Source organism: Dermochelys coriacea, chromosome 1, assembly GCF_009764565.3.
Source record: "Dermochelys coriacea isolate rDerCor1 chromosome 1, rDerCor1.pri.v4, whole genome shotgun sequence".
NCBI classification, from domain to species: Eukaryota; Metazoa; Chordata; order Testudines; family Dermochelyidae; genus Dermochelys; species Dermochelys coriacea.
In genome coordinates this window covers 291,007,162-291,033,231 of record NC_050068.2, presented here as the reverse complement: position 1 = coordinate 291,033,231, position 26,070 = coordinate 291,007,162, and the positions used below count along the sequence as shown (strand labels likewise).

The following is a 26,070-nucleotide window of genomic DNA, read 5'->3' as shown; positions in this document are numbered from 1 at the left end:
GTGAAACACTCGCTCACATGGTGGACAAAACAAACAAATGTTTGCTCAGGTGTCCCCTTCCAACGGGAATCCCCATCGGTAACTATCACCACGAATGCTTCTCTGGTGGGATGGGGGGGCACGCTTGTCCAAAAACACCATCTAGAGCCGCTGGTCCCTAGCAGAGCCTAATCTCCACATAAATCTACTGGAGCTACAAGCAGTCAGAAACACCTGCCACCACTTTCTCCCCCTTATGAGCAACAAAACTGTCTAGATTCTCACGGACAACTTAGCGACTATGTTTTATATAAATCGCCAAGGAGGGGCCTGATCTTACCTGCTCTGCAGAGAAGCAGTTCACCTCTGGCAATGCAGCATATTCAACAATATATACATATCACGGCATCCTACCTACCTGCAAGCCAGAATGCTACAGCAGATGACCTAGGCAGGAACTTTTCACAAATGCATGAGTGGGAGCTGACCCAGGAATACTGCAAACTATATTCAAACAATAGGGATTTTCCTCAATGACCACAATGCCAAATGCCCAAAATACTGTTCCTGAGCTGGACTGTGGAACAACTCTCTGGGAGATGCCTTCCTTTCACATGGGAAGCCCTGCCTGTATGCCTTCCCCCCCCCTCCTCCTTATTGAGCCATGTCCTTCACAAGATCAGGAAAGACAAATCCAGAGTCATCCTAATTGCACCAAACATGGCCCAGACAAGGGTTCCTATACCTGGACCAGATGGCTGTGAGACCACCACAAAACCCTTTCCCTTGTGTTCATTGCTGACACCGGATCCAGGAGGCCGCAGTCATCCAACATTCCAATACTCCCCATCTCAAGGCTTGGATAATCCATGGATGACAGAACTTGAAACACGCTGTTCCAAGGAAGTGCAGGACATTCTACCGAACTGCTGACGACTGTCCACACAAAAAACATACGCGCACAAGTGGAAACAATTCTCCATCTGGTGCCAGGACAAGCAAATTACTCCACAATTGGCCCACCTATGCACAATCCTCGATTTACATATTGACTCTCAAAAAATCGGGCCTTTCCACTAGTTCACTCACAGTGCACCTTATCAGCTATCACCCATCTGTCATGCTAAGGTGGACGGACTCACTGTCTTCACCCATTCACTGACCAAGCACTTTCGCAAGGATATAGAGAAAACTTAACCACACTAAGGGACCCGACCCCTATGTGAAACTTTGTTCTCCATGCCCTCATGAGCAAACCCTTTGAACGGCTAGCGACCTGCTCATTCTTTCACTTATCCATGATTTTTAGTAGCAATCACATGAACAAAAAGGGTGGGAGAGTTGGGTGCTCTAATGGCACACCTTATATCACATTCCTCAAGGATAAAGTAGTCCTACGACCACATCCTAAATTCATACCCAAGGTCACCTCCTCCTTCCATCTCAACTAACCCATTTAATACCTGTATTCTTACCCCAAGCCACACGCCCAACAACAGGGAGGCATCCTACACTGCTGGATGTCCACAGAGCGCTGGCATTCTATACAGAGAGAACAAAAACATACAGAAAAACATCTAGACTATTCGTATCCACACACAGATGGTCACAAAGTCAAACCATTTCCAAACAGAGACTTTCTAAATGGATCTCTAACTGTACCCAATTATGTTACCAAAATACAATGTGCAAGCTCTTTCCAGACTTTGCACACACGCCACTAGAGCTATGTCCACATAGATAGCCTTTCTCAAAGATGTATCCATCACTGATATTTGTAAAACAGCTACCTGGGCATCACCCCATACTTTCACCAAACACTATGCCCTAGAATAGCAGTCAGCTGCACATGCTCACTTCGGACACTCTGTGCACTCCACTGTAAATAAATGAACTCCAAAGCCCCTCCTCTCCACTGAGGGGCACTGCTCTACAGCCACCTAAAGTGGAGCACCCACCTTGTGCAGTAACTGAAGTTCTTCAAGATGGTTGTCCCTGTGGATGCTCCACTACCCCCCTTCCTCTCCTGTACTTCAGACTTTCATGTCAATCCTCGGGGGTAGAGAAGGAACTGGGGAATGGTTGGCTGTGCGCACGGAGCAGTGCGAGGCGGCTGCCATGCGCAGCTGACTGGGGCACGGCTCCTGCAAATCTCCAATTAGAAGCACAGGGCACCAAGACACCTAAAGTGGAGCAACCACAGGGACAACCATCTAGAAGAACCTCAGTTACTGCACAAGGTGAGTAACCTTCTCTTCAATACATTTTCTATATTCATGTAGCAACAAATAAAGCACATTAGTTGGTTTCATGTACAAGAAAATGTGCCATAAATGTGTTTCTCAGCTGAAATTAGACAAGAGAAACATTGCTAAAAAGTGTGTTTAAATCAATACAGTATTAACCAGTACAGTATTAATGTTTTACTAGGTTGAGAGCTGTGACAGTGAGGCTAATGACTGGCCTGATCCTGGACTCACTACTTGGATAAAACTCCCAACAAAACCAATGAAAGTTTTGCCCACACAAATACTTCAGGAGAAGGCCCCAAATAGCTGCACGTAGGGTATTTTTTAATCAGGGCCCTGCGTACTCCACAGCAGTCTTAAGTTTTTAGCTAAGGTCAGATGTCTTCAGAGTTTCATGTTAACCAGACCATTCATCACCCAGTTTTTTCCTTCAAAACATCAGACTAGGCAAGAAGCTGCCTTCCATACCTTGAATCATAGAATATCAGGGTTGGAAGGGACCTCAGGAGGTCATCTAGTCCAACCCCCTGCTCAAAGCAGGACCAATCCCCAAATAAATCATCCCAGCCAGGGCTTTGTCAAGCCTGACCTTAAAAACTTCTAAGGAAGGAGATTCCACCACCTCCCTAGGTAACGCATTCCAGTGTTTCACCACCCTCCTAGTGAAAAAGTTTTTCCTATATCCAACCTAAAACCTCCCCCCACTGCAACTTGAGACCATTACTCCTCGTTCTGTCATGTGCTACCACTGAACAATCTAGATCCATCCTCTTTGGAACCCCTTTCAGGTAGTTGAAAGCAGCTATCAAATCCCCCTTCATTCTTTTCTTCTGCAGAATAAACAATCCCAGTTCCCTCAGCCTCTCCTCATAAGTCATGTGTTCCAGTCCCCTAATCATTTTGTTGCCCTCCGCTGGACGTTTTCCAATTTTTCCACATCCTTCTTGTAGCGTGGCCCAAAACTGGACACAGTACTCCAAATGAGCCTCACCAATGTTGAATAGAGGGGAATGATCACGTTCCTCGATCTACTGGCAATGCCCCTACTTATACAGCCCAAAATGCCATTGGCCTTCTTGGCAACAACGGCACACAAGAGCCATTACTGTCCTTCTATTTGGACAGAACCAAACCATTCAAAAAGTCTCCAAGACTGCAGTTTCAATAGCAGGCAGATCCAAAGGATCCACAGTCATCACCCAGACGCTTTAAAGATGGCTCTCTGGCTGTATCATTTCATGTTACGACTCTGCCACCATTCAACCTTCTTCTAGAGCATTAGGCCATTCTACAATGTCTCAATGTACTTGAATGGCATGACTCAAGAATATTCCGGTGACTGAGATTTGCAAACCGGCAACTTGGGCTTCAGAACATACTTTTTTCGAGCGCTGTGTCATGGTGCATGCCTCTAGATCAGATGCTGTGCTGAGCAATGCAGTTCTGTCTTCAGTATTAGATTATGTTCTGAAGCTCCTTCCTCCATTTGGGGATACTGCTCAAGAGTTATCACAGGAACACTACCCCAAAAAAAAGGAGAGATTACTCACCTTGTGCAGTAATGAGTTCTTTGAGATATTTTGTCCCTATGGGTGCTACACTACCCGCCCTCCTTCCCCTCCGCTTTGGAGTGCCCTCTGCAGGACTTTATGATGGAGAGAAAATTGGAGGCGGTTTGCCCGCGCACCCCTATATATCATCATTACGAATGTTACGGATGTGTAGGGCACATGCATGGGCTGAACGGGTACTTCTACAGAAAATCTCTGATCCAAGGTGCATGCGCACATGAAGTGGAGCATCCATAGGAACGTGCATCTCGAAGAACTTGTTACTGCACAAAGTGAGTGCTTAGAACATTGACAATTTTTTTAAGCAATGTTACCTTCCTGTACTGGCCCAGCCATTGCAATCTACCTGAAAATGCAGATGCCCTGCTTTTCTTTATCAACCCCACATTCTGCTAGCTGATTACAACTGTAGAACCTTTATGAGCTGGGACAGATTGTATGTGCTTCATTGATGCTTTCCTTAATGTTAACTGACAGGACCATATTACTCTGGCAAATCCAGGCAGTCCAGCTCTGTGTTTGTGCTTGTTATCCCATGATCCAGCAGAGACCTGAGATAACTCTTAAATATGTTTTCCTGAGTAACCTATGCTTTGTCAAACAGATTTCAGTACAAGATCCCTTATAAAAATAATTCATTCTTTCTGTCTCTGCTCTATTAAGCTCCTTGTTAAGGTATAGGGTTTCTTACCTTTATGCTGGAGAGAACAATGTTTGTGTTTTGGGAGAGGAGGAAGGGAAACAGTAATGCCAGGTTCTTACTCCATTGGAGTATTTTATGACTTACAGAATCACTTCTGAACTAGTCTTTTTTCTTTCTTTTTTTTTTAATCTTCACATTGGTACGGTGGATGGGAAGCTGTAGATGATCTGTGGTGACCAATTTCATTTAATTACTCAGTAGAGCAGGATGTGTTTGAATGTGGTGAGTGATCTTTCTTTTCCCAATGAGATAATCAAGACTGATTCATTTGTATAACAATGCTGAATAAGGGGCGGAAATACTGTTTTAATTGCTGTTAATGTTTTCTGAGTTTTACATGCAAAGTTATTAAACTAATAACACTACATAGTTTCTTGTAGAATCAGATCTGGAGTATTTCTAGTTGTTGTTTGTTTGAAATCTATATGGTGACTGAAACAAGAGTGGTTCTGGATTTCGAAAGTAGAGAACTGCAATAGAACCTCAAAGATATGAACACCAGAGTTACGGATTGACTGGTCAACAGGACACCATGTGAAACTGGAAGTAACCAATCAGGCATTAGCAGAGACCAAAAAAAAAAAAGCAAGTACTGTACTGTGCTTGAATTGCATCTTAAAGGTAGGCACATCTGGGGTCTCTGTCTCCACCCCACCCCCACGCACAGGGCAGCCACCTACAGCTAGGAGGTGAAGACACTGGTGCTGCCAGCCAGAAGGGGACAAGCTTGTAAACTCAGTCCAGCCCAGGGAAGGAAGCTGCTGCTGAAGCCTGGCCTGGAGTGTCAGCATTGGATCGGGAGACCAAACTGTGCTTTTGTTCAGAGTTCCAAACATTTCAGAGTTACAGACAACTTCCATTCCCATCTACACCAATAATTGAACCACTGTAGACAATAATTGTTGTTTACATTGGTTGCTCCTTGAACGAGTGCTGAAAACTGTTTTAACTATTAGTGTACAGAGGACTAAAAAAATTTCTGCACTGTTAAATGTCCTGGGTGAGGGTGGGAGAGGGTGAGGCCTTGTCTATATTTTTGCTGTAAGTGCAGAGTTAATGATGCAATGGTAAAACACTTTTTCCTGCGCTATGTTAGTGCTTTCAACATTGCTAACATCAGTGGAGCTGCACTGGTGCTAAACCCATGTGAAAGGTCACCGAGATGCATCCTTACTGACAGCAACTGGTCAGTTTTTTAGATACCCATCTTCCACCTCCAGAATGCCCCTCTAAACTTTGGAGGAAGTTTGGAAAAATGTGGTTCTGGAGCTATTCAACTTCTCTCCTAAAAGAAAATTCTCAGAAAATAGCAGTACTATTCTAAGAAAATCAGCCTTATGAATATAGTTTCTTGGTCTCAGGTTTTAGCCCAATGTGTTAATGACTCATAGGCATGTAGTGCTTAAAATGATTCAGAAAGAAGTATTTGAGGGAGACCAAGATGCTAAATGAGGAGAAAATAATTTCATATTTGTTTCTTTTAATTAAAAACTAACATTTTGTGACATTAATTATAGAACATTTGGCATTCCATGCCATGATTTTTAGTGTCTAGCAAAGGTATGAGTTTACACTCCCAGGCTCGTTTTTTGAAGTTGTTGTGCAGGTTTCCTTTGAGGATGAGTACTGAGGTCAGGTATGGAGAGAGAATTTTGTGCAAAGTGTTCCCTCACAGCTCAGAAACCCAGCAAGGGGAGAGATTTTTGGAGTCCAGGTTCCAGCCCAAGTGGTAACAGATGCACTGCTATTTTTAGTCCTGCAGCCGGAGCCCTGCAAGCTCAGGTCAGCTGACCCAGGCTCTGAAATGTGGTGCTGTGAATTTTTCTTTGCAGTATAGATACACCCTCTGAGTGTTTTCTCTTTCCCCAACAGAAGTAGGTCCAATAAAAGATATTCCCTCACTCACCCTGTCTCTTTAATAGCCTGGGACCAACAGGGATACAAGACTGCAAATATTGTGTTTTTACTTTCTATCACATATTGAATGTTTTAGGATAGTTTCGCTTTCAGAAAACTGACTGATGGGGTGAGTGAAAGTGGGTAGTTTCATTTAAAAGCTAGATCAGGAACACTTTCTGACTTTGATGTTGTCCGTTGCATTTGATCATTGGGTATTTTTGTTACTCAAGTGTAGATGGAATTCCTTTTAGGTTCTTGGACTAGAAATATCGTGCAAGAGGACCCTTTATTTCACTAATTCAAGTAGAAAATGGGGACCTCACAGATATGAGGTGAGATGCTCTCCTTAGCCATTTGTAGGGGGTGATTAAATATATTTAAAGCATCATTTGGTGCTGGTTGTCCTCTGAACTACCACCTGGAAGAAACAGGTTTGATTTCTAGTTTTGGTCTCTTGCTTGTTTGGCTGGTTTGAACTAAGCAAGGTGTAGAGACAATATGCTCAGCTCCGGAGGTGATGAACATGCTGCATTGCTCTGCAGCTTCCTCCCTGGCCATTTACGGAAGTAATGTTAATGAACTTTCAACAGAATCTTTATCCAGTCTTCCTTAGCTGTAAGGATGTGAGAACTTGATGACTGGTAATTTAAATCAGAGGAATATTAGGGTGCAGCGAATCCACAGAACTTTTTAGGATGTGAAGATTCCTCTTAGAGATTGGAAATCAAGTGATGGAATTTAATAGTCCTTAAATCATCAGTGCTGCAGTCCTATAGTATCGTGTAGTCTCATCCTTATTTAAATGCTGACAAAGGGCTTGGCAGCACACAAGAGATAAACATAAAAGCAGCCCCTGCCTTGTGGAGTTTACAGTTAAAACAATCTAAATTTGTCATACAGATCATTTAGTAAAGGAAACTTGCTTAAATTATCTGGGGTATTTTGAAGTGAAATGTCAAATCTTTATTTGCCATGACAAGCTGGTGTGATGCTGTTTCCCGATTTGCTTGGCTTGAGGGAGAGGCTTCAAGCAGCTTGGCAAAGCAGGATATGCCTCAGAGTGAGTTCTGATTCGGGGCTTTACTGCCAAACTTTTTCCTCTGACTTGTAGAGGAAGAAGAGAGGCTTCTCTCTCACTTCATGAGGGCTGTGATCAGCCAGGTATACAACCCTGGGGATTCATTGAAATAAACAGTGAACAGAGCAGTCTGTTCCTTTACAGTGTTGCAAGCTTGTCTTTTATATTAAGATTGTGGTACTATGTGTAAGGTCTGCTTTTAATTAAACTTTTAAAACTGCTGGCTATTTTCTGTTAGTCATTGAATCCAGATTTCTTTTAAAATATCTAGCTAAGTCCTTTCATTTTTTTGTTTTGGTTAAGGTTATAGAAACTAACCATCTTGGATGTCTGCTGGCCTATGATCCTGTAGCAAGAATAGCCAGAACTCTGCTCAGTGGCCTGTACATGGCACATGCATGGTCTCCAAATGAAGACTACATATTAATCACAGAAACCAGCACATGCAGAATTATACCATACGTAAAACCTCAGTATTCCCTCCTGGAATTAAAACATTGCAAATCAGGTTAGGCTGTTGATTTGTTGTTTTAATTTCTAGTCCCAAGCATAATTTTCCAAAGCTTTAGCTGAAACTATCCATTTAAAAATTATAGTATTGGAAATGTTTAAAATTAACTTTTTTGAAGGCCAATGCTTGAGTTTTAGTTAATTTTGAAATGGAAGAATGCTTTAAGTGGAGGTGGAAAGCCACTCCACCCACTATAAAGTTTTTATAGATACTTGTTCATATAAGGCTACTGTATTTTGGTTCCTAATTTCATCAAATCTTATTGCAATTGTCCTGGTTAAATAATCCTTCCTTATAAACACTTGCACATCTGGACTTCCTAAAGTTGCCCTCAGAAAGTGAGAACATTTGTGTGATTAGCGTTATTAGCCAAATACCCCATTATTCAAATTAAGGTAAGTTTAATTTACCATGGTTTTCCATTTTTTAAAATGTTTTTGTGTGTGTCTTGAATTTTGGTCATCTCTTACAACATCAGAGCTAATTTTAACATGATAGAGCAGAGTTCTCATTTTACAAAGAATGTGTTGAGTTCTGCAAGGACTTTTCCCTACCTGGAGCCACTATATGGTGCTGCTCTGAGGAACAGATTTAAGTTATGTACCCATATTAATGTGTCCAATACTTTGGGATTGGTAGAACTTTCTTAATGATGATTATTGAAAATCTTATTAATCATATGTGATTTGTGTGTCTAGGTGGAAGCCCAAGGCTGGGTTGCTAAAGGGAACTGTTTTTTCTGGGTAACCAGAAAGGTATTATAGAAGCTGTTTTGTGCTGGCTTGGTAAATCTAGGTATTGGAATACCCATCAGCTTTGGGGATTGTCTGTCCCATTCTTTGTAGTTTGCCCTAATTGAGTAACCTCAGTGTGGCACCCCTGGGACCCCAGTCTCTCTCACATTATAAAGCAAGTCCTTTTTTCCAATTTATAATAAGCCCCACTAATGCCCACCCTTTCCTGAGATGCTAAAGCAGTGGCTGTATTTCAGGAGTTACCAACCTGTTACTTACCATAGAGCTATCAGACATCGAGCTGTGGCAGAAACAGTTGAGTGAAAGTTATTACAGTGTGCTTTAGCTGTTGGTTTATTTGCATCTGCACACAACAGTAATGTTACCTGGCAAGTGGCAGATCTGCACTGTTACATCTGTAGCTACATAATCCCCCTTATATTAATACCAATTTTCCTTTATTGGAACGTGTTCTGAAATAACCAATGCCATCTTACATTTTTACAGTTATGCCAGTATCACTCTATAGCATCTTTCTACATAAACATAACTTATTCTTAGAAATTAATGACCACGGAGAAACGGTAGAGAGTTTTCATGACCCTGATGGTAGCATGACATGGCCATTAGAGATGTTTTTGAGCACAATGGGGAAACATACAGGTAATACAGAACAGCCATTTCTTGCGGTGCTAAACTAATACCTAACTGTCAAGTTTTGTGTACGATTCCAATGTACCTAATTCATGTACATGGAAAGAAAAGCACTGGTGTTTCTTCAAACCACTTCAAAGCATTTTCAGAAACACAGCTCTTCTGCACACTACTTTAATATTAGGAGTACTTGTGGCACCTTGGAGACTAACAAATTTATTTGAGCATAAGCTTTCGTGAGCTACAGCTCAATTCATCCGCTGAAGTGAAAGCTTATGCTCAATAAATTTGTTAGGCTCTAAGGTACCACAAGTCCTCCTTTTCTTTTTGCGAATACAGACTAACATGGCTGCTACTCTGAAACCTACTTTAATATTGGAACTTTCCTCCAACATTGTACAAGTATTTCAGCTAGAACTTAGATCAGTTTGATCCATTTTGGCTCTGGTTGCAGAGGGATTATACTGATTAAGCAATTATCCACTTTAAGGTTGAAATCCAGTAATAAGGGATTGTGTAAACTGTGAAGTTGCACAGGCAGACGTAGAAGTTAGCTTATAATTCAAGCAATCAGAGGAAAGCTTAATCTCCACAGGGCCTAGACCTTCATGATACTTAGAGGTTACTTTGAGTATACATTTCATGGTTAGGAGAACATGACTACAAAGAACAACTAATGTTTTAGGTGTGCATTTTCCCTCTAAGTGTGTGGGGAAAGTTAGAACTCTATTCTGTATTAAGGGCTTATAGTAACTTTACCCTCTTGTAGCCTGCTGCATACTAGAAGTTCCCTAGTGTGCTTTGACATATTCCCCATTTCAAAAAAAGGGTAGATCAAAGTGTGCTAGGAATTTTAGTGTATGGCAGTAGGGTCCTACATTGATACTGATATCAGGCTAGGGTGGGGTATATTTACACCTCAGCTTGCCACACACTGTTTGTGTAGACAAAACCTTTGATTAGTAAATAGGCATGCATTTCTGGGTAAGCCACAGGGAATCTTCTACAGCTGGCAATCTTGGGTATCAACTATTTTCACCGAAAAGCTGTCACTTAGGTATGACAACTGGCCTATGCTCTAGATACCTTACTAGGTCCTTATCTGGTCAGAAGTATACCTATAAACTAGTTATTCTAAATGTACCTATAAACTAGTTATACTAGTTGACCTAAAGTGGTTTAGAAACAGGTATAATTAAAGTGAGCATAACACTATACAACCACCTCTGGACACTTGGTTTTACGTTAACTTAAGCTAAATTGGTATTAACACAATCTTACTTTGGTGACAGTTAAGTTGGTGTAAAGAGACGCTACCATGTTTTTCAGGTTTTGGGTGGGTGTGGCAAGTTAAAGGAAAAAAGACTATTCTTTGCTACCTTCAACAGGCCATGGCATTCCAATACTTTCACTTCCCTTTCTAGATACTGAAAAGCAATACAGCATTGCCAACCTCAAGAGATCAAAAGTCATGATATTTTAAAGACTTTTTTTGGTCTGTCTTGATTTTTGATCTCTCCTGAATCTATTGAGTAAAAGTGATTCTAGCCCCTGCTGCTGAAGTTCACTCCCACCCCAGTCTCTTTCCCAGCAATTTAATCCTGTCTCCCAATCCCACCCCACCCTCACCTCTGTGCCTCCTGGGATTCTTCACCCTGGTTCCTGGCCTGGGAGCTGCAGGGCTCCAGAGGATCAGATTGGTCAGCTTGTCTGTTTCTTATAGGAGGGGCAGCAGGAGTGGAGCTGCTGTGATAATGGTGAGCAGATGGGTGAGACTGCTGGTTTCAAACATGGCTCTATGTTGCCAGGGGGCTGGATCTTCTTATGTCCTCACAAGACTAGCTCCAGCACTTTCTAAAGAGTTGGCAATAGTAGCAATATGTACCTCAACTTCCAATTCACTTAAGAACTTTAACAGCAATGTTAACAGATTAGTTCTCCCTATGTTAAAATCAATAAGGCACTTCAACCAGTCTGAGTGTCCAATCTAGGGTTTTGCAACAATTCAACATCAGTTTCTAAGCAGATCTGGATGAATGCCAACATTCCCTGCAGGAGTAAATCAGTCACTGTCTTAATGCTGGAGCTTTTAAGTAGGCCTGCAGGTGCTCCTGGTAGATGGAGAATTAGGTTCAGACATGGTCTCTCTCAGGAAGACCTAAGAGTTGCAAGGTATACTTTTCTTAAGTGATTAAATACTACTTAAGACTATTGCTTTTGGTCTTAATGAAATCTTTAATGTCTCAATTTAAGCCTTATAAAGGTGGATAGATACCAGAGCACTGGGCACTAGAATGTTATAAACTAGGCAGCAGACTTCTAGAATTTTTGACACAACTGCCTCCCTTGAAGATGTTCAAAATTTCAGTTCACCATAAAAGGTATGAGAGAGGTTCATAGACAATTTTTATTTTCAAAAAGGTGCAGCAGTGAACAGGGTCCTTTGAAGGGCACTTTCTAAACAAAATAGTTATGGTACAATAGAGAGCAGAAATTAGTAAGTCCACAGTGAAGTAGTCAGACACTGTACAAAAAAGGAACAAGTTAGGAATACATATAAAGTTGCACATTAAAAAAATAATTTAACAGCCATCTTCATTGATTCAGCAGCATTACAACCAAATGTCTGTATTTGCCTTATATAGTCAATCAATTTAAACAGATTTAGACTTTATTAAGTTATCTTAGTCTTTAAGAGACTACTGCCCCTACTATAGATTATTTAAGTTCAGCACTCTAGGGAACAACAATCTGTGAAAGCAACTTTTACTCCCTGATATGCAAGAAGTCAATTCCAAAGCCCTAAGCACTTAGCAGATATCTTCACTCATGCTAAAGTGACAATACTTTCAGTTAAGTGATTAAGGATATTTGTGTTAATAGATGCAACAGTTTTGCTTCTGCTGCAATAAAGGAATTTGTGTTATGTTTTGCAGAAAAAAGTAGTATCTGCTTAATCAGATTAGAATGACCTATAATCACATTTTATATGAAAGACTAGTAAGGCTTCTATTCATTTTCAACAATTAAATGGCTCAAGTAATAAGGTGCAAGTGTGGACACAGCCATGTTCAGCCAGTTATTAAATGGAACATAGGAAGGCTCAATTTTTGAACCAGTTGTGTTCTGGAATTTGGTCTAGCTGTAATTTAAAGTTCCTTCATAACCTGTTATTTCAGTTATCAAGAAAAAGTGAATAGTGACCATTTAGGAGTGTGAAGATATCCATAGGATTTATTGCATCCTGTGAAAAAAATACTGAACAGTTAAATCAGAGCAAAAAACAGGGCAGCAGCTGATTGTTACTGTTCTTCCTTCAGCTGTGTGCCTTTGATATTCAACTAAGCTTAAAAATGCACTTCCAGGGCAGGTTTCTTCAGAAGTGTTTGTGTTTTTGCTAAATCTCAGCAGGACTGATGAGTAGAATGTGGTGATGTAAAGGTTTTCTGTGGTAAATCACATTTGTTAACTGGCAGACTTCAGATGTGGGTGGGTGGTAGACTCATGGTAAGTGAGAAAAAGGCAACATAAGGGTACAAGTCTGGCGGCAACTGAAATGAATGACCAGTATGTTTTCCGCATGAAAATACTAAGAATGTGTTAAGTTAGGGCAAAATTCTTCCCGCTGATCTGACTGCTTGGATATTCTACACCAGTTCTATACAATCAATTTCCATATCAATGAATTGTAGAGGTAGAATATGCAAGATACACAGTTATCATTAAAGACTAAAATTCTTCCTGCTAACCAAGTATGCCATACCAGGAAATGTGGTTATATCAAATTATACTTTTGGTCATGATTATATAGTAGCTTTTTCTACAAAAAGAAACGTCTACTTAAAAAAACCACACACCAATGTTGTGGACAATGACCACCATTGCATTGCTGACACTTAGTAAATATATACACTGGAACTTCAATTCTATGACCAGCTAGAATACTTCAGACAGAGATGCTGAAAGTTTAATGCATACATCACTGATTGAAGACTTGCCTCACCAGACCCTTCACAACCTACAATTAAGTACAGCCACCAGCAAATTTAACTAAAAAGCAGAACACAAATCTTAAGTGTAGTACTGTCAGACAAATATATTGTTAAATGAGCGTTTAGATCACTTTTGGCTTGGTCAAAGAGTACAAGCAAAAACTTGTTGCAGGACCTAACACATGGTTAAGGAAAAAGGTAAGATGCCAGGGAACACACTGATTAGGAAGGAGTGGTGTTTGTAGAAGAGACCAGAGGCTCAAAGACATTGAAGTGGGATAAGATGTTTTGGTGAATGGAGGAGAAAAGAAGTTGAAAAATCGTAATTACGGTAGATAAAGAAGATGGAATATTTCAAAGGATCCAAGTAATTTAATGGGAGGAGACTGAAAGTAGTGGGGTGTTGTAATATGCTTTCAGAGAAACACCCTCTCAGTACGTTCCCTTAGTTTTAGGGTCCCTTTCAGCAGCTGTTAGTTTTCCCCAGGCATCTCTAATTCTTCTGGATCAACAATAAATATGTTCTGATTTGGGAGGCAAAATTAAATCTGTTCACCATATGATTATGGGTGGAATCAAGTTTACCTCCTGTTGGAAGTCACACAAGGAAGAAGGATGAAGAGTAGCTGGTCAAGTCTGCCAGTACTGAAGTAAAATGTAGTCAATACTATGTTCATAAGTGTTGCTTTTACCAGATTCAAGAAGCTGTGAAATGGGATGTACTTTTTGGTTTCTGATATTAGATCTATTCTTATGGTTCAGCTGTCTGAAATAATACTTACTTGGCTTCATGTACTTGACAATACACCAATTCAGAAAGTACCTACTCTTCTGACTTAAGGATATTGTTTTCTAAATGGATAAGTAGATATATTAAAATCAGAAACAGTAAATAGTAACAGCTTAAAATAAGGAGAGCTTTAAATTTGACAATGAAAAAAATATGTAAATGGTTTTTTCCTTAAGCTACAGTTCAACTACCTTCAAGCAGGATGATTTTCTTATAGGATCCTGTGAGATCAAATGATAATTCACTAGGTTTCTAGCAGATGGTTTGGTAATGCATTTCTATGGAAATTAATTTAGTAAGCTTGCTAGCTTTTGAACTTAGAAAATCACCTAAATTTAGAAAGGCAAACATCACTTAAAAATATTGATATGGAATAAATAAGGGTGAAAATAGTGTTAGCAGTAAGATGAAGACAGACAACTACCTCCTTACCCAAATACCAAAAGCAGTAACATACCAGAGTCCTTTGGCATAAAGGGCATAATGGAGGTAGTTTTCAGCACAGCAGCAGCTCTCTGGCAGAGGCACTCACACCGACTTAAGTGGTCATCCTACCATGATTTCTGCTAAGCGAGGATTTGGGATTTTTATCTTTCAGGAAGCAAAGCCAATTTAAGGTTATGCATCACGTCAATCTGAAATGTTTAATTATTCACAAGATACTTGAAGGTTGAAGATGACATGCACATGACAACTCTTATGGTGCCCATTTCTTTGTTTTCTGATGTTTACTGCTGTTCAGATTAGTGAAGCAGAGCTGGTTCATCATGACCAACATACAGACACTCAGTTTTATTCCAACACTTCAGGTTCGTTTTAACATAATAAAGCCTATTTCAAAATGTTAAATTAAAACTTAAGTAGTTACCTCTGTATCTAATAACCTGTTACAATGTTCTGAATTGGAAACAGTCTGAAAGAGTATCCTTGTGTCTGAAAGCTGCTTAAGCAGACCTGTGAGATGGAGATTATTATGTATAGTGCTTTAAAGTCTGCAAGATGGACAGTTTCCAGTCAGATCTCTTAACTCTCTGTTTTATACTCTCCCATTCCATACTATGGTAGTTTGCTCCAGCTTAACTTAATTACAGGTGTTTAACACTACTCTTAAACACTTAGCTTTTAGGAAAGTCTGTACAAGAGTGAATGAAGATGGGTGAAGATTTCTGTGCAATATCGCCTGCCCTGGGTTAACACGATTCAGTTTATAAACTTGGTCTTTATTCATACAAAAACAAAATAAATCCAAGTCAGATTTATAGGTCACAGGTCAACACTATACCTCTGATATGAAAAAGTATTTGAAAGACAAGGTATATGAGCAAGAACAGATTAGCCATGTCTGACTGTTTGGAGTTACAGGTCAGTTGTAAAATATACACAGGGCACAAAGTGGCCCTCTAAAGACTAGAGATTCTGCCCTTCCCCACTGCTAAAAGTTTTAACAAAGCCAGTTGATTGAGTATTCCAGATGTAATTATTGTAGGTTAGATACAGACAGACCTGCTGGAGTCCCTCTGAAGAAATGAGCACAGGAAGCCAACTGATAAATGCTGTTACAGAGACCGTGTGGAAAGTCTGTGAGCCCAAATACCATGACTGAACATTAGGCGTGGGTCAAATCTGTACCTAAGAGTAGGGAGAAGGTCTGCGTGAGCTACATTTAGATTAAGGATTACCAGCAACATAATAGATTAACATATAGTACTAAACCAGAATTCATTGGAATGGCTGCTTCCCTCAGCAGTGCACAATAGGGAACTAGTTTTTCCTCTACCACAACAGTGCTACACATTTCAATTTAGTGACAAATACTACAGAAGAAGTTGACAAAAGTCAGTGTAGTGGCATTTCTAGCTAACAATAAAGGAGTACTTGTGGCACCTTAGAGACTAAAATTTATTTGAGCATAAGCTTTCGTGAGCTACAGCTCACTTCATGCATCCGATGAAGTGAGCTGTAGCTCACGAAAGCTTATGCTCAAATAAATTTGTTAGTCTCTAAGGTGCCACAAGTACTCCTTTTCTTTTTGTGAATACAGACTAACACGGCTGCTACTCTGAAACCTAGCTAACAGTGTAGATGTTGCATCTAAATACAACACTAGGGTGTATCTGCAGTAGCATTACATATGAATAAAGGAAAAGGGTGTCCAGGAGCTGCATTGTCAATATTCTGCAGTATTTACAGCAGCAAAATGTTATGGCAGTTTAGCAAGCCTATTATGAAGACTAACAGCCTTTTAAGTGCTGTAAAAATTCTAGAAAAGTGGTTTCTGAACTCAGAACAAAGCAGCAACCTTCTAACTGCACAGATGGTTTTGCTGTATGATACAAGCTCTGTTTTCCTGGCAGTTTGACAGTATTCCTTGTTTTGAATAGTCAAGACTTGAATCCAAGGTAGAAGTGAGATAAGGCTAGCAGATACTTTAGTTGGAAAGTTCCTGTGTGGAGCACACACCAAAGCTTTTAATAATCTGCAAGTGATTATTTCCTTATTTAACCCATTGTTCCTTTGATTAGTCAGCACAGCTGAAGAGCTAGACAGACAGCATTCTTTTCAAACCAACAGTGACTGATAAAGTTACAGGAAAGGGGTGTTTAATGACACCATTACTGAAGATGCATTTGATATGTCCATAGTTTCTCATACCTTACAGCCACGAGGTACAGTTAATTTATATAAATTTAGCCTTTATAGTCCCAACTTTACATTTTAAATTAATTGATACTAAATTAGAAGTCTAGATGGAGTTTCCTGGATGAAAAATGCAATAGTAGGTCTGAGACAAAACATTCAGCTTTAGAATTTAGTTTGTCCTATATGCACCTTCCTTTCCATTAATACAATCTCTTCTTCAGACCAAGTATCTACACTGCCTGACAATTTCCAAGGATTTAAGTTTAAAAGCATTTATGCCACCATCCAGCTACTAACCTTTAGAGAGAAGGGAATTCCCTAATTCCAACAAAAGGGGAAAAGTAAAACTTGTGAGTCTCTTGTCAAGGGAACTGATTTTATAAGACACATTCCTAAACTGCTACACAATTGTGAATGATTACAAAATTAAAAGCTGAAATAGTCAAAAAAGGTTACCCTGGGTCAAAGACGCCTGGCGTACGACAAGTTGCTCCTGAGCAGGACTGTAACATCATTAGGCGATAGTTCATCTTCTCTAAAATTTCTTGATCTATTGTTTTAGCAATGTTAGTAAGTTGATGTGGGTCTGCAGTCAAGTTGTAGACTTCCACAAACACCTGTTTAAGTGGAAAAAACAGTTCCTGTACTTTTATTAAATGTCAATATTACAAATAGAATACTTACTACACAAATCAGTGGGGAAACGTACGCTGGTAGAGCGACAACTTATTTTCTACTGCTATGTATTAGTTTTATATCTTCAGTTAGCATGAAGTGGGCACTACAGGCTAAGCGCTTACCAGACAGCCATGAAATGGACCCTTCCTTGAGGGGCTCAGAATTTCAGGACAGACTTGAGGGGGCAGTGGCAAATTAAAATAAGGCAAATATTAAGGAGTGAATTATTTGCATGTCAAACATTAGGTATGTCATCTTATGAATGGATCCTAAGATAAGCACATGTAGGTAAGAACTTTAACACTCCACACGTATAGTTCTGGTTAATGAAACTCCCATAGAGCACATCTTTTTACCCATCCGACACTGCATATAACAGAATTGGACACAAGTGTATTAGATAAACTCCAACTAAAGCAGTAAAACCTTTGTATGGTCTGCTTAGAGTCACGATATTTATGCTTTTTTCTTAAGAGTTTATGGGGCAGACTGGTGATGGGTTAGCATGCAGTGACACAAGACACTGGTTCAAAATATACCTGTGACCATTCTGTGGGGCAGTAAAGGTCAGACATGCCACAAGAATTCAACTAAAGCATGCATGCAATTAAATCAGCAGATTAGCTTTGATGTCTGCCTTTAGGAAGGGTAGAGCACTCACACAACTCCCCTATCAGGGAGGAAGGGCTTGATCATGGTTGTCAGAGACTGGGAACAGGGAAGGGATTTAAGAGAAGAGCTGGGACTTTGGGTGCACTGTTTACACTCCTTGGTGGCACCACACACACAGAGTATCTTCCCTGGGATGCTTTGAAGGAGACAGTTCATGAAGCTAACATACTACTAATGAATTTTGCTTCTAAATGGAGGAAAAGTCTGTGTCCTATTGACAAAGATCCTCTCAGGCCAATTGTCCTAAATCTTTCTGAAGAGTTGGCCCTGTCATTTTCAGGCCAGGCAACTGCATTCCTCCAAAGTAAATAGCGATCAGCCTGCTAGACTGCAGCTTGCTTAATCTCTCCTCTGTGGTCATGGCCCGAGTTAGCTGTAGAAATGTGATCTCCCCATCAGTGGGCTTTACACCATTTGGAAGTGCTCACACAGATTTTATATGCTACACTTTTCCACTCAACCCCTTTGGTCTCCTCAGGGAGATATGTAAGATGGCAGTTTGTTAGGGATTGGTAATGCATTGCAGGGTTCCCGATTCTCCTTGGCAGTCCTAATGAGGCAGTTTGAAAACATGGCTTGGGACAAACACTGGTACAACCTTATTTATCATGTGACTACATGCTGCCCCACACCAACTGCTCCCCAACTATTAACACTTAGCAGTTTACTCAGCAACTGAGCAATTTAAGACTAAACTGCCCAGTCTTCTGCTAAACTGAAACAGCTTGATGATTGAATCTATTATAAGGGAAAGGTGAAATTACTGTTTTGCTGGCAAGGCTACACACTTGCACCGCTTGAGAACTTGCTAGGAACGTGCAGTAAGCTCTGAAATACGTGGCTAGCCACCAGTTTAGTCTATGATCCACAATAAAGTTGTCTCTGTCATTTAGATATGGAGGACCAAATTCAACCCTGCTACAACTCCTACTTAAGCTCCAAATACACCAAAGGTGAATTTGGCCCTAGATAATTTAACCCATTTCCCCCTCATGATCATGCAGTATGTTTTGGTTAACTATTTCCACCAACAGTTAAAACAACTGACTATTTAGCCTACGAGCGAAGCCACAGTCTCATTTTCAGAGTAGTTTATGCCAACCTTGAGAGTAGATAAACTTTGCAGACAGACATCAATGGAGTTACACTATAATACATGTTAATTATCTCAAATAATGAGAACTGCAAGAGAATTGAACATTTAACACAGTGTGCCATTAAAGTAAATGAGACAGAAAGTATTACCTCCCGGTCATCAAATTCACAGTACTGCAGATCCCACGTAGCTGACAGCGTCCTCACACAAGCATATGTATTGTTATACGAATCTTCACACACACAGTCTGGAAAACAATGCTGTAAAGAAACAGAGGTTGAACAGAAAAAGGAGAGTGAACACTTTTTTTACTTCATGTGGTGAAACTGAGAGCAACAGTTCCCTCCCCAGAACTTGTACCTGCTGAAGCCAGCTGCAAGTAGTTCATGGACACTATACAGAATACTGAAAACTAAATGTTAAAAATCCCAAGTAGAGACTTATGGAACAAAAATACCATTTTTTCTAAAAATCTGAAAGAGTCACTTTGTCAGGGAAGTTTTTAAAATGGGAGATAGCTTCTTTGTATTATTTTTCTGGTGAATTAATACAGTAGCCCAGGAAATGAAAACAATGCTCAATACCCAAAACAGGCTACTTAAACACAGTGGGAACAGTATCATAAATAGAAAATTATGGTAGGGTCTATTCACTGTAAGCATTAGGATGACAGAAATACAGAGCACAGCTAGTGTACTGCAGAATGTAGCCACCTACTTACTGGCTTCAAATCAATATCTGATTGTATGATGAGGCCATCAGAATTGCAGATGTAAGAGATCATGGCCCTATGTTGCAGCCACCATCTTTCCAATAGGATTCTGAGGGCACAAGTTATTTTAAAATCAAACAGGCAGATGTCCAGCCATTCAAAACATTCTATTCTGAACCAAGCATTTTGTACTCAGAACAGGCATAGCTCCTACTGACTTACAGAGCAAGATATAGTAAAAACCCTGTTTTAGCATTGGGTATTGAGGCGTTCATAAAACCAAAAAGTTCATAAAATTGATCTTGAAGTTACAACAAATACTGTGCATAAGTTGCAGTATGGTATATTGCATTGCCTTCTGGTCCTTCAAGCCACTGCAAAGCAATTTCCAATGTTTAAAAAGGTATATCAAAGAACAAGTTGATATCCTCTTTAATGTCGTCATTCCCCCCCTCCCCCACACTCATTCCCTGTCAAGAAAAATGGTTTGCAAAACTGGTTGTTTGTAAGCCTTTATTGTTTGTAAAATTGAGGTTCTACTGACCCAGGAAATAAATCCAGATCTCCCACATCACTGGAAGACAATTTCTAGGCTACTAACAGGCCCAACTCTGAACTGAGGTTTTAGTTTAAGCGATTCAAGGAAACATTTACAAATAATTCATGCTTAAGTTCAGTTCTGCTTACAGTAACACCAGGTCCCAGAGCAGGGCAGGTAGGATCACTGCTGTTATGTCCTTCTCCTTGGTACTCAATTAAGACATCTGATCTCCAGGTCACATTTTTGTCTCCTCTCTAAAAACAGGAAGTTTTTAATTGTTAATTCTTCTGACAATGCCATGAGTAAAAATCATGCAAGCCTGAGATTACATACTCCTTGCTGGTTACAGAGTAATTTAATGCACATCTAGTGGTACCAATACAAAAGCATAATGAAGCTTGATGAAAGTGCACTGTGTAACAACAACTGGAAACCACATTAGGGATCCAGTCCCAAAAACTGATAAGTTTAGGACGTGAGTATTTTGTTTCGTTTGAAGAGAGTGCTAATGACAGTTCATATACAAGCTAGCGCTAACTGAAGGATTCTGATCGTCATGAAGTACAAGCCATGTTGCCAACTACCACTAAATTATAACCCAAAGTCTCTAGAAAGTTTTATAATATAGCCTCTTCCTTTAGGGGGTATCAGCACAGATGAAGAATTATACAAAACAATCAGAGATACTTGCATAAAAGGGCACACTCAACTGAAAAGCCAGTCTATTTCAAAAGAGAGTTGAAAATTTTAAATCCCTCCCACATTTGCAGTTTTAGAATCTTTTTTAAAAAGGCATGAAAAACCTATACAGAGGTGAACAGATTACAGAAGAGAAACAAAACTACACAAAGTACCATCACAAATGCACACCATAAACTGACAGAAGTCCAACACCCACAATCTTCATTATTTGTAACAGCAGGAAGAACTAAGTCAGACATGACATTTAAGTTGATGATGTCCCTTTAAGGTTTGCTAGTGAAACCTTATACCACAAAAGTGCATTGGTTCTAAATCATGACTACTTATTGCAATTTCTTGAAGGCTACCTCCAATTTAGACCAAGTATAAAATATACTTTAGACCAAGTATAAACAGTAAAGTGATTAGCTACAAGAAGCTTCATTTAAAGCTTGGGGGGGGGGGGGGCCAGGATAGCTCAGTGGTTTGAGCATTGGCCTGCTCAACCTAGGGTTGTGAGTTCAATCCTTGAGGGGGCCATTTAGAGATCTGGGGCAAAAATTGGGGATTGGTCCTGCTTTGAGCAGGGGGTTGGACTAGATGACCAGTGAGGTCCCTTCCAACCCTGACATTCTTGATTCTAAATAGATTTCTGCTCACCTGTAGGAAAGGTTAGTTTTATTTCCCTCCCCCTGTCCCCCAGTCAGTGGGAAAAAGAAGACTAATATCCCACTTATTAGGGATTTAAATAAATACCAAGTGGGCATAATTTTGTCTTAGTCACATATGCAGGTCTTAGAGTGCTGGATCATATTAAAGAAGTTGTGTATTAAAATCACAGATGAGTGAGATTCCCCATAATTAGTAATACCCTGGAATTTAAATTAAGAGGTCTCTGGGTTTTTGGTACTGTTTTTCCCCCCCCTCTGTGTGAAACTTGCAAGCTGCTAATTGTGTTAGTACGTTCTAAGACAAGAGTCTGTTCTCAAAGCAATTCTTTGTAACAATAGAAACAGCACACAGACTCCCCACCCTTTTGTTGTATTTATCTCGCTTTGTTAACCATTGTGATTAAAAGGGAGATAGAGGATGTATGTGGATGGATGCTTGGTGTGGATAATAAATGAATGATCAGGGAGGTGCCAGCCTAAGAATCCAGTGTCCATCCGCAGAAGGTGTCAAGTTGAAACAACCATAGGACCCCCGGAGGACAGACTGGAATCCACCCAACAGCCTCAAGGATGGGAGAACCGAAGAACAAGATAACATCTGTCAGCACGGAGCCATCAGGAATGTGCCATCTGCTGATTGATTTAGCAACAGCATGATGAAACAATTCCCATAGACTGGCATAGGAATAAATTCCTATAAAAATGGACTCTAGAAACCGAGAACTTTGGGGTCCGATTCTGCAAACCAACTTCCAGGAGCATCAGATGTGCATCTGACAAGGCCCTGCTCCCTCGTTCTGTCCAAGCCACCTGACCAGTGGCTTGGCATGAGCAACTGTAAGGCTGATAACTATGATAACCTTGCAGAACGTACGTGTGTATAAATACGAAATTGAATGGAATGTTATAGCTATAACTGCTTACTACGATTCTTTCTGTATTCACAATAAATGTGGCATTTTGCCTTTTCCCCTTTAATAAGATCCTGCTGGTTTATATTTTATTGGTATAACAACAAGAGCATTTCAGAATTGAAGAGCCAAGTAGTACAACGATCAAAACAAGAGTTAATTACCAGTAGTGCAATTAGTCAAAGAAAAAGCTTTCCTTAAAAAAAGGTATCCTCCCTGAGAGGGAGTTTCAGAGTTTATTGGAATGTATAAGCAATGAAATTTTTATTAAGCCAGAAGGAGTCTGTATGAAAATACCATGAGGGAGAAGAGATTTGGAATGCACATCTTCCTAATCCATTTTAGGAAACTTTATTCACTCTGAAGAATAATCTGTACAAGAATAATCTGCAAATTGCTTGGTTATTAATCCTGTCTGAACTCTTACCAGAATCGGCAACAGTGACATCCCATCCATCTGTGTCTTGTTTAAGTCAAACCCTGCGATATCCAAAATAGTGGGACCCAAATCAATGTTTGCAACGAGCATCTGGATGGTGGTGGGAAACAAAGTGTTACCGACTCACAAAAAGATTAATGTTCTTAAGCTGTCATGTTTTAGTGTTTGTCTGAACAAGAAAGTGAAGTCCCTTTATGCTACAGAACATGTGTTGCTAGACCCCTTTACAACATATATGCCAGACACTATCCGATTACTGTGACAGAATATGAAGACCTTTATTACTGCAGCTTCACTTATAAACCTACCTTGTTTGTCTGATTTGGTTTGATGCCTGGTCCTCGAACTAGTAATGGAACTTTAATGTCAAACTCATAGAGCTGCCGTTTGTCTATCGGCAAAGAAAACTGTCCTAGAAAACATTAAGAAAAGAAAGACGCACCATTTAATTGTGGTTTAATTTATAAGACAGGGCCTCACATGGCTCAGGATCTGGCCTTTGATGAATAATGACTTGTTTAAATGTGTCCTTTACCTTGACCTTACATACACAGACCCTCAGACCATATTCACCCAGATTTCCTTTATTTCAGTCTATTACTGTAGTCAGATTCTGATGCTGTACAAGTTGGGCTACTTGTAAAACTTCAAATCTACATACAAGACGACAGAGGGCAGCTCTAACATTGAGAAAGGAAAGAGGTGCTATAATGAAATTCACCAGTAAAAATATCTTGTTAGGTCAGAGCAGGAATGAAGGAAAGGTCTATATTTATACAAATCATTATTACATTTTAGGCACAGAACACCACTTTATAAAATAATCTGAAGATGGATGGCACTGTAGGTTTGCGGTCAATTAGTTTAGCTCCATAGCACCAGAGGAATACAATTATTGTCTTCATTTCACAGATGAATAAATAGGGGCAGAAGTTAAGTAGCTAAGATTTCACCAAAAGTTTGTAGCAGAATTGCAAAGGATAAGTATACATACCAGTATGGAAGCCATTGTCTGAGGTATAAAAAATATAAGTATTATCTAGCTCTCCAAGCAATTCCAGTTTTTTCACCAGTTTCTCTATTAGATCATCTACTGACAGTAGTGTTTGCCATCTGTATGGGAGCAAAAATTGTTCCATTTAAAGTGTATAGTATTAGTTGTAAATGGACATTTATATTAGGCTACAAATCAATTTGGACTTCTGTTATGCACCGTAGGCATATCACACCTATCACCACACTCTCTGGAAACAAACCAAATATATAGCGAGCTCCATTTTGTAGTTTGAGCTGCAGCCATTCTAAAAGAGACACAGATCTTCTGTTTTGTCTTATTCTGCTTTTGTTGGTTTTACTCTGTAGTGCCTGAAAGGTCAAAAAGCAGATTGCATTTAATCTTATCTAGAAGTAGCCACAGACCATTTCTGAAGTAATGCAAACCAGCATGTTAGCGTCAGAGTGTTCTCCTGCAAGGTCACCATTTTATAAAAGCAGAACTAAAGTGTTTTTAAAAAGTATATCATATTTTAAATGGTTTCTATAACAAGTGTTCTTTTCTGCACAAAAGAGAGTAGCAAGGTCTATCCACTTCTTTACTGGATCCATTATTCTGACACTACTAGCCATCTTCTCAGCAAGCATACCTCATGATAGAAAAGTGATATTTGGTTACAGGAGTTGTGAATCTCCACAAAGTGCTTAGATTCATTACTGGTTAAACAGTCAGATTTTATTATTGGGTTCTGAGGTCTCCCAGCATGCACTCAGTGTTTGATTTAATATTTAACTGCATAATTTTACCAGCATGCTTTATAAAGCAATGACCTGAAAACCAGCCCAGAGTTTTCCTTCTCCAAGATAGCAAGCTTTATCTTGTCAACATTTCCAAAATAGAGTTCTACTATTTAAAGTTTTGTAACCTTTTTCATTAGAAGTTAACCTTACAGCAAAGACCAAGAATAAAGAGGAGACTAAAAAGCTTACTTAAACTTACACACAGTAGTTAGCTATGCCTTCATATTGTGCATTTCTTAGCTGCTGTTGCCATCTATAATGGATCACAAGTAATAACTGAAAAGTGCCCTAAAATATCACATCTCCCTCTATAGAGAGGGACTGCCCAAGAATCCTATAAGGTTAACCACTAGACAGATCAGCTCTGAAAACAGGTAAATTGCTGTGTTAATTACCAGCGAGTTTAAAGTAAGGTTGTACTCTGATTCTTTGCCAGTGAATTGTAGAAGAACTCAGAATTCTTCCGAGACAGGGGGGGAACTGTGGGAAGGCACTGGAGGACTATCAGCATTTAGCCTTCATCATACCTGCAAATTGTACCAGTTACCAGCCGAAGTGAAAGCAGAACCCGGGATCTAATTCATAGTCTCAGCTATGCCAGGTAGCCCCAGTTGAAAGCACCATGAAATGTGTGTGAGAGATGTGTAGGTATGGGAACAATACCGAAAGGACACCTGGAGCTAACTCTGCAGAGTAGATATATGCATAGTATACCCAGGGGGCAGTTCTGCCGAGTAAGATACACTCTTCCACCATCACCTTTAGTAGAAAGTTCTTCTAATTGTTCATTTTTTACTTAGCACTACAGAGCCAGTACAGCTAAAAAGAGCTTGGTTCCTAAGTTTCAATTATTTACACTTGTCTAAAAACTTACTGCATTCAATGGGACTGTTCAAGTGCAAAATCAGAACCTTTATTGACAGTAATATACAAAGAGGAGAGAACAGACTCAGATCCAAGGTTAGCTGGCTGGGGGAGCTAGACGTTAAGATACTTTCTAACTTGTTAACTAAGTACATTTGATATGAAAGTCATTGAGAGAATGAATTCCCACAGTGCCTTTAAAAAAAAACCA

General features: G+C 39.8%; 1 protein-coding gene and 1 long non-coding RNA gene across 6 annotated transcripts in view; both read right to left on the bottom strand.

The window, feature by feature from the left end:
• Positions 1–7,229, bottom strand: part of LOC122456129 — a 28,984-nt gene extending 21,755 nt beyond the window's left edge. For both annotated transcript variants that reach the window (XR_006274809.1, XR_006274810.1), the window contains exons 1-3: positions 3,608–7,229; positions 1,443–1,521; positions 725–915 (exon numbers count right to left, since the gene is read on the bottom strand). This is a non-coding gene — a long non-coding RNA (uncharacterized LOC122456129). The remainder of the gene's footprint in view (positions 1–724; positions 916–1,442; positions 1,522–3,607) is intronic.
• A 4,546-nt stretch (positions 7,230–11,775) lies between these two features.
• GNS (glucosamine (N-acetyl)-6-sulfatase) overlaps positions 11,776–26,070 on the bottom strand; it is a 30,323-nt gene continuing 16,028 nt past the window's right edge. For 2 of the 4 annotated variants that reach the window (XM_038374469.2, XM_043493945.1), the window contains exons 8-14: positions 24,196–24,314; positions 23,510–23,613; positions 23,190–23,291; positions 20,646–20,753; positions 19,396–19,506; positions 17,257–17,417; positions 11,776–15,789 (exon numbers count right to left, since the gene is read on the bottom strand). In XM_038374469.2, coding sequence (XP_038230397.1) covers positions 15,717–15,789; positions 17,257–17,417; positions 19,396–19,506; positions 20,646–20,753; positions 23,190–23,291; positions 23,510–23,613; positions 24,196–24,314 — 778 coding nt within the window. In that variant the 3' untranslated portion in view covers positions 11,776–15,716. Of the gene's footprint in view, positions 16,014–16,226; positions 17,418–19,395; positions 19,507–19,759; positions 19,823–20,645; positions 20,754–23,189; positions 23,292–23,509; positions 23,614–24,195; positions 24,315–26,070 lie in introns of those variants that run through there. The other 2 variants (XR_006274802.1, XM_043493953.1) reach the window with 2 other exon arrangements.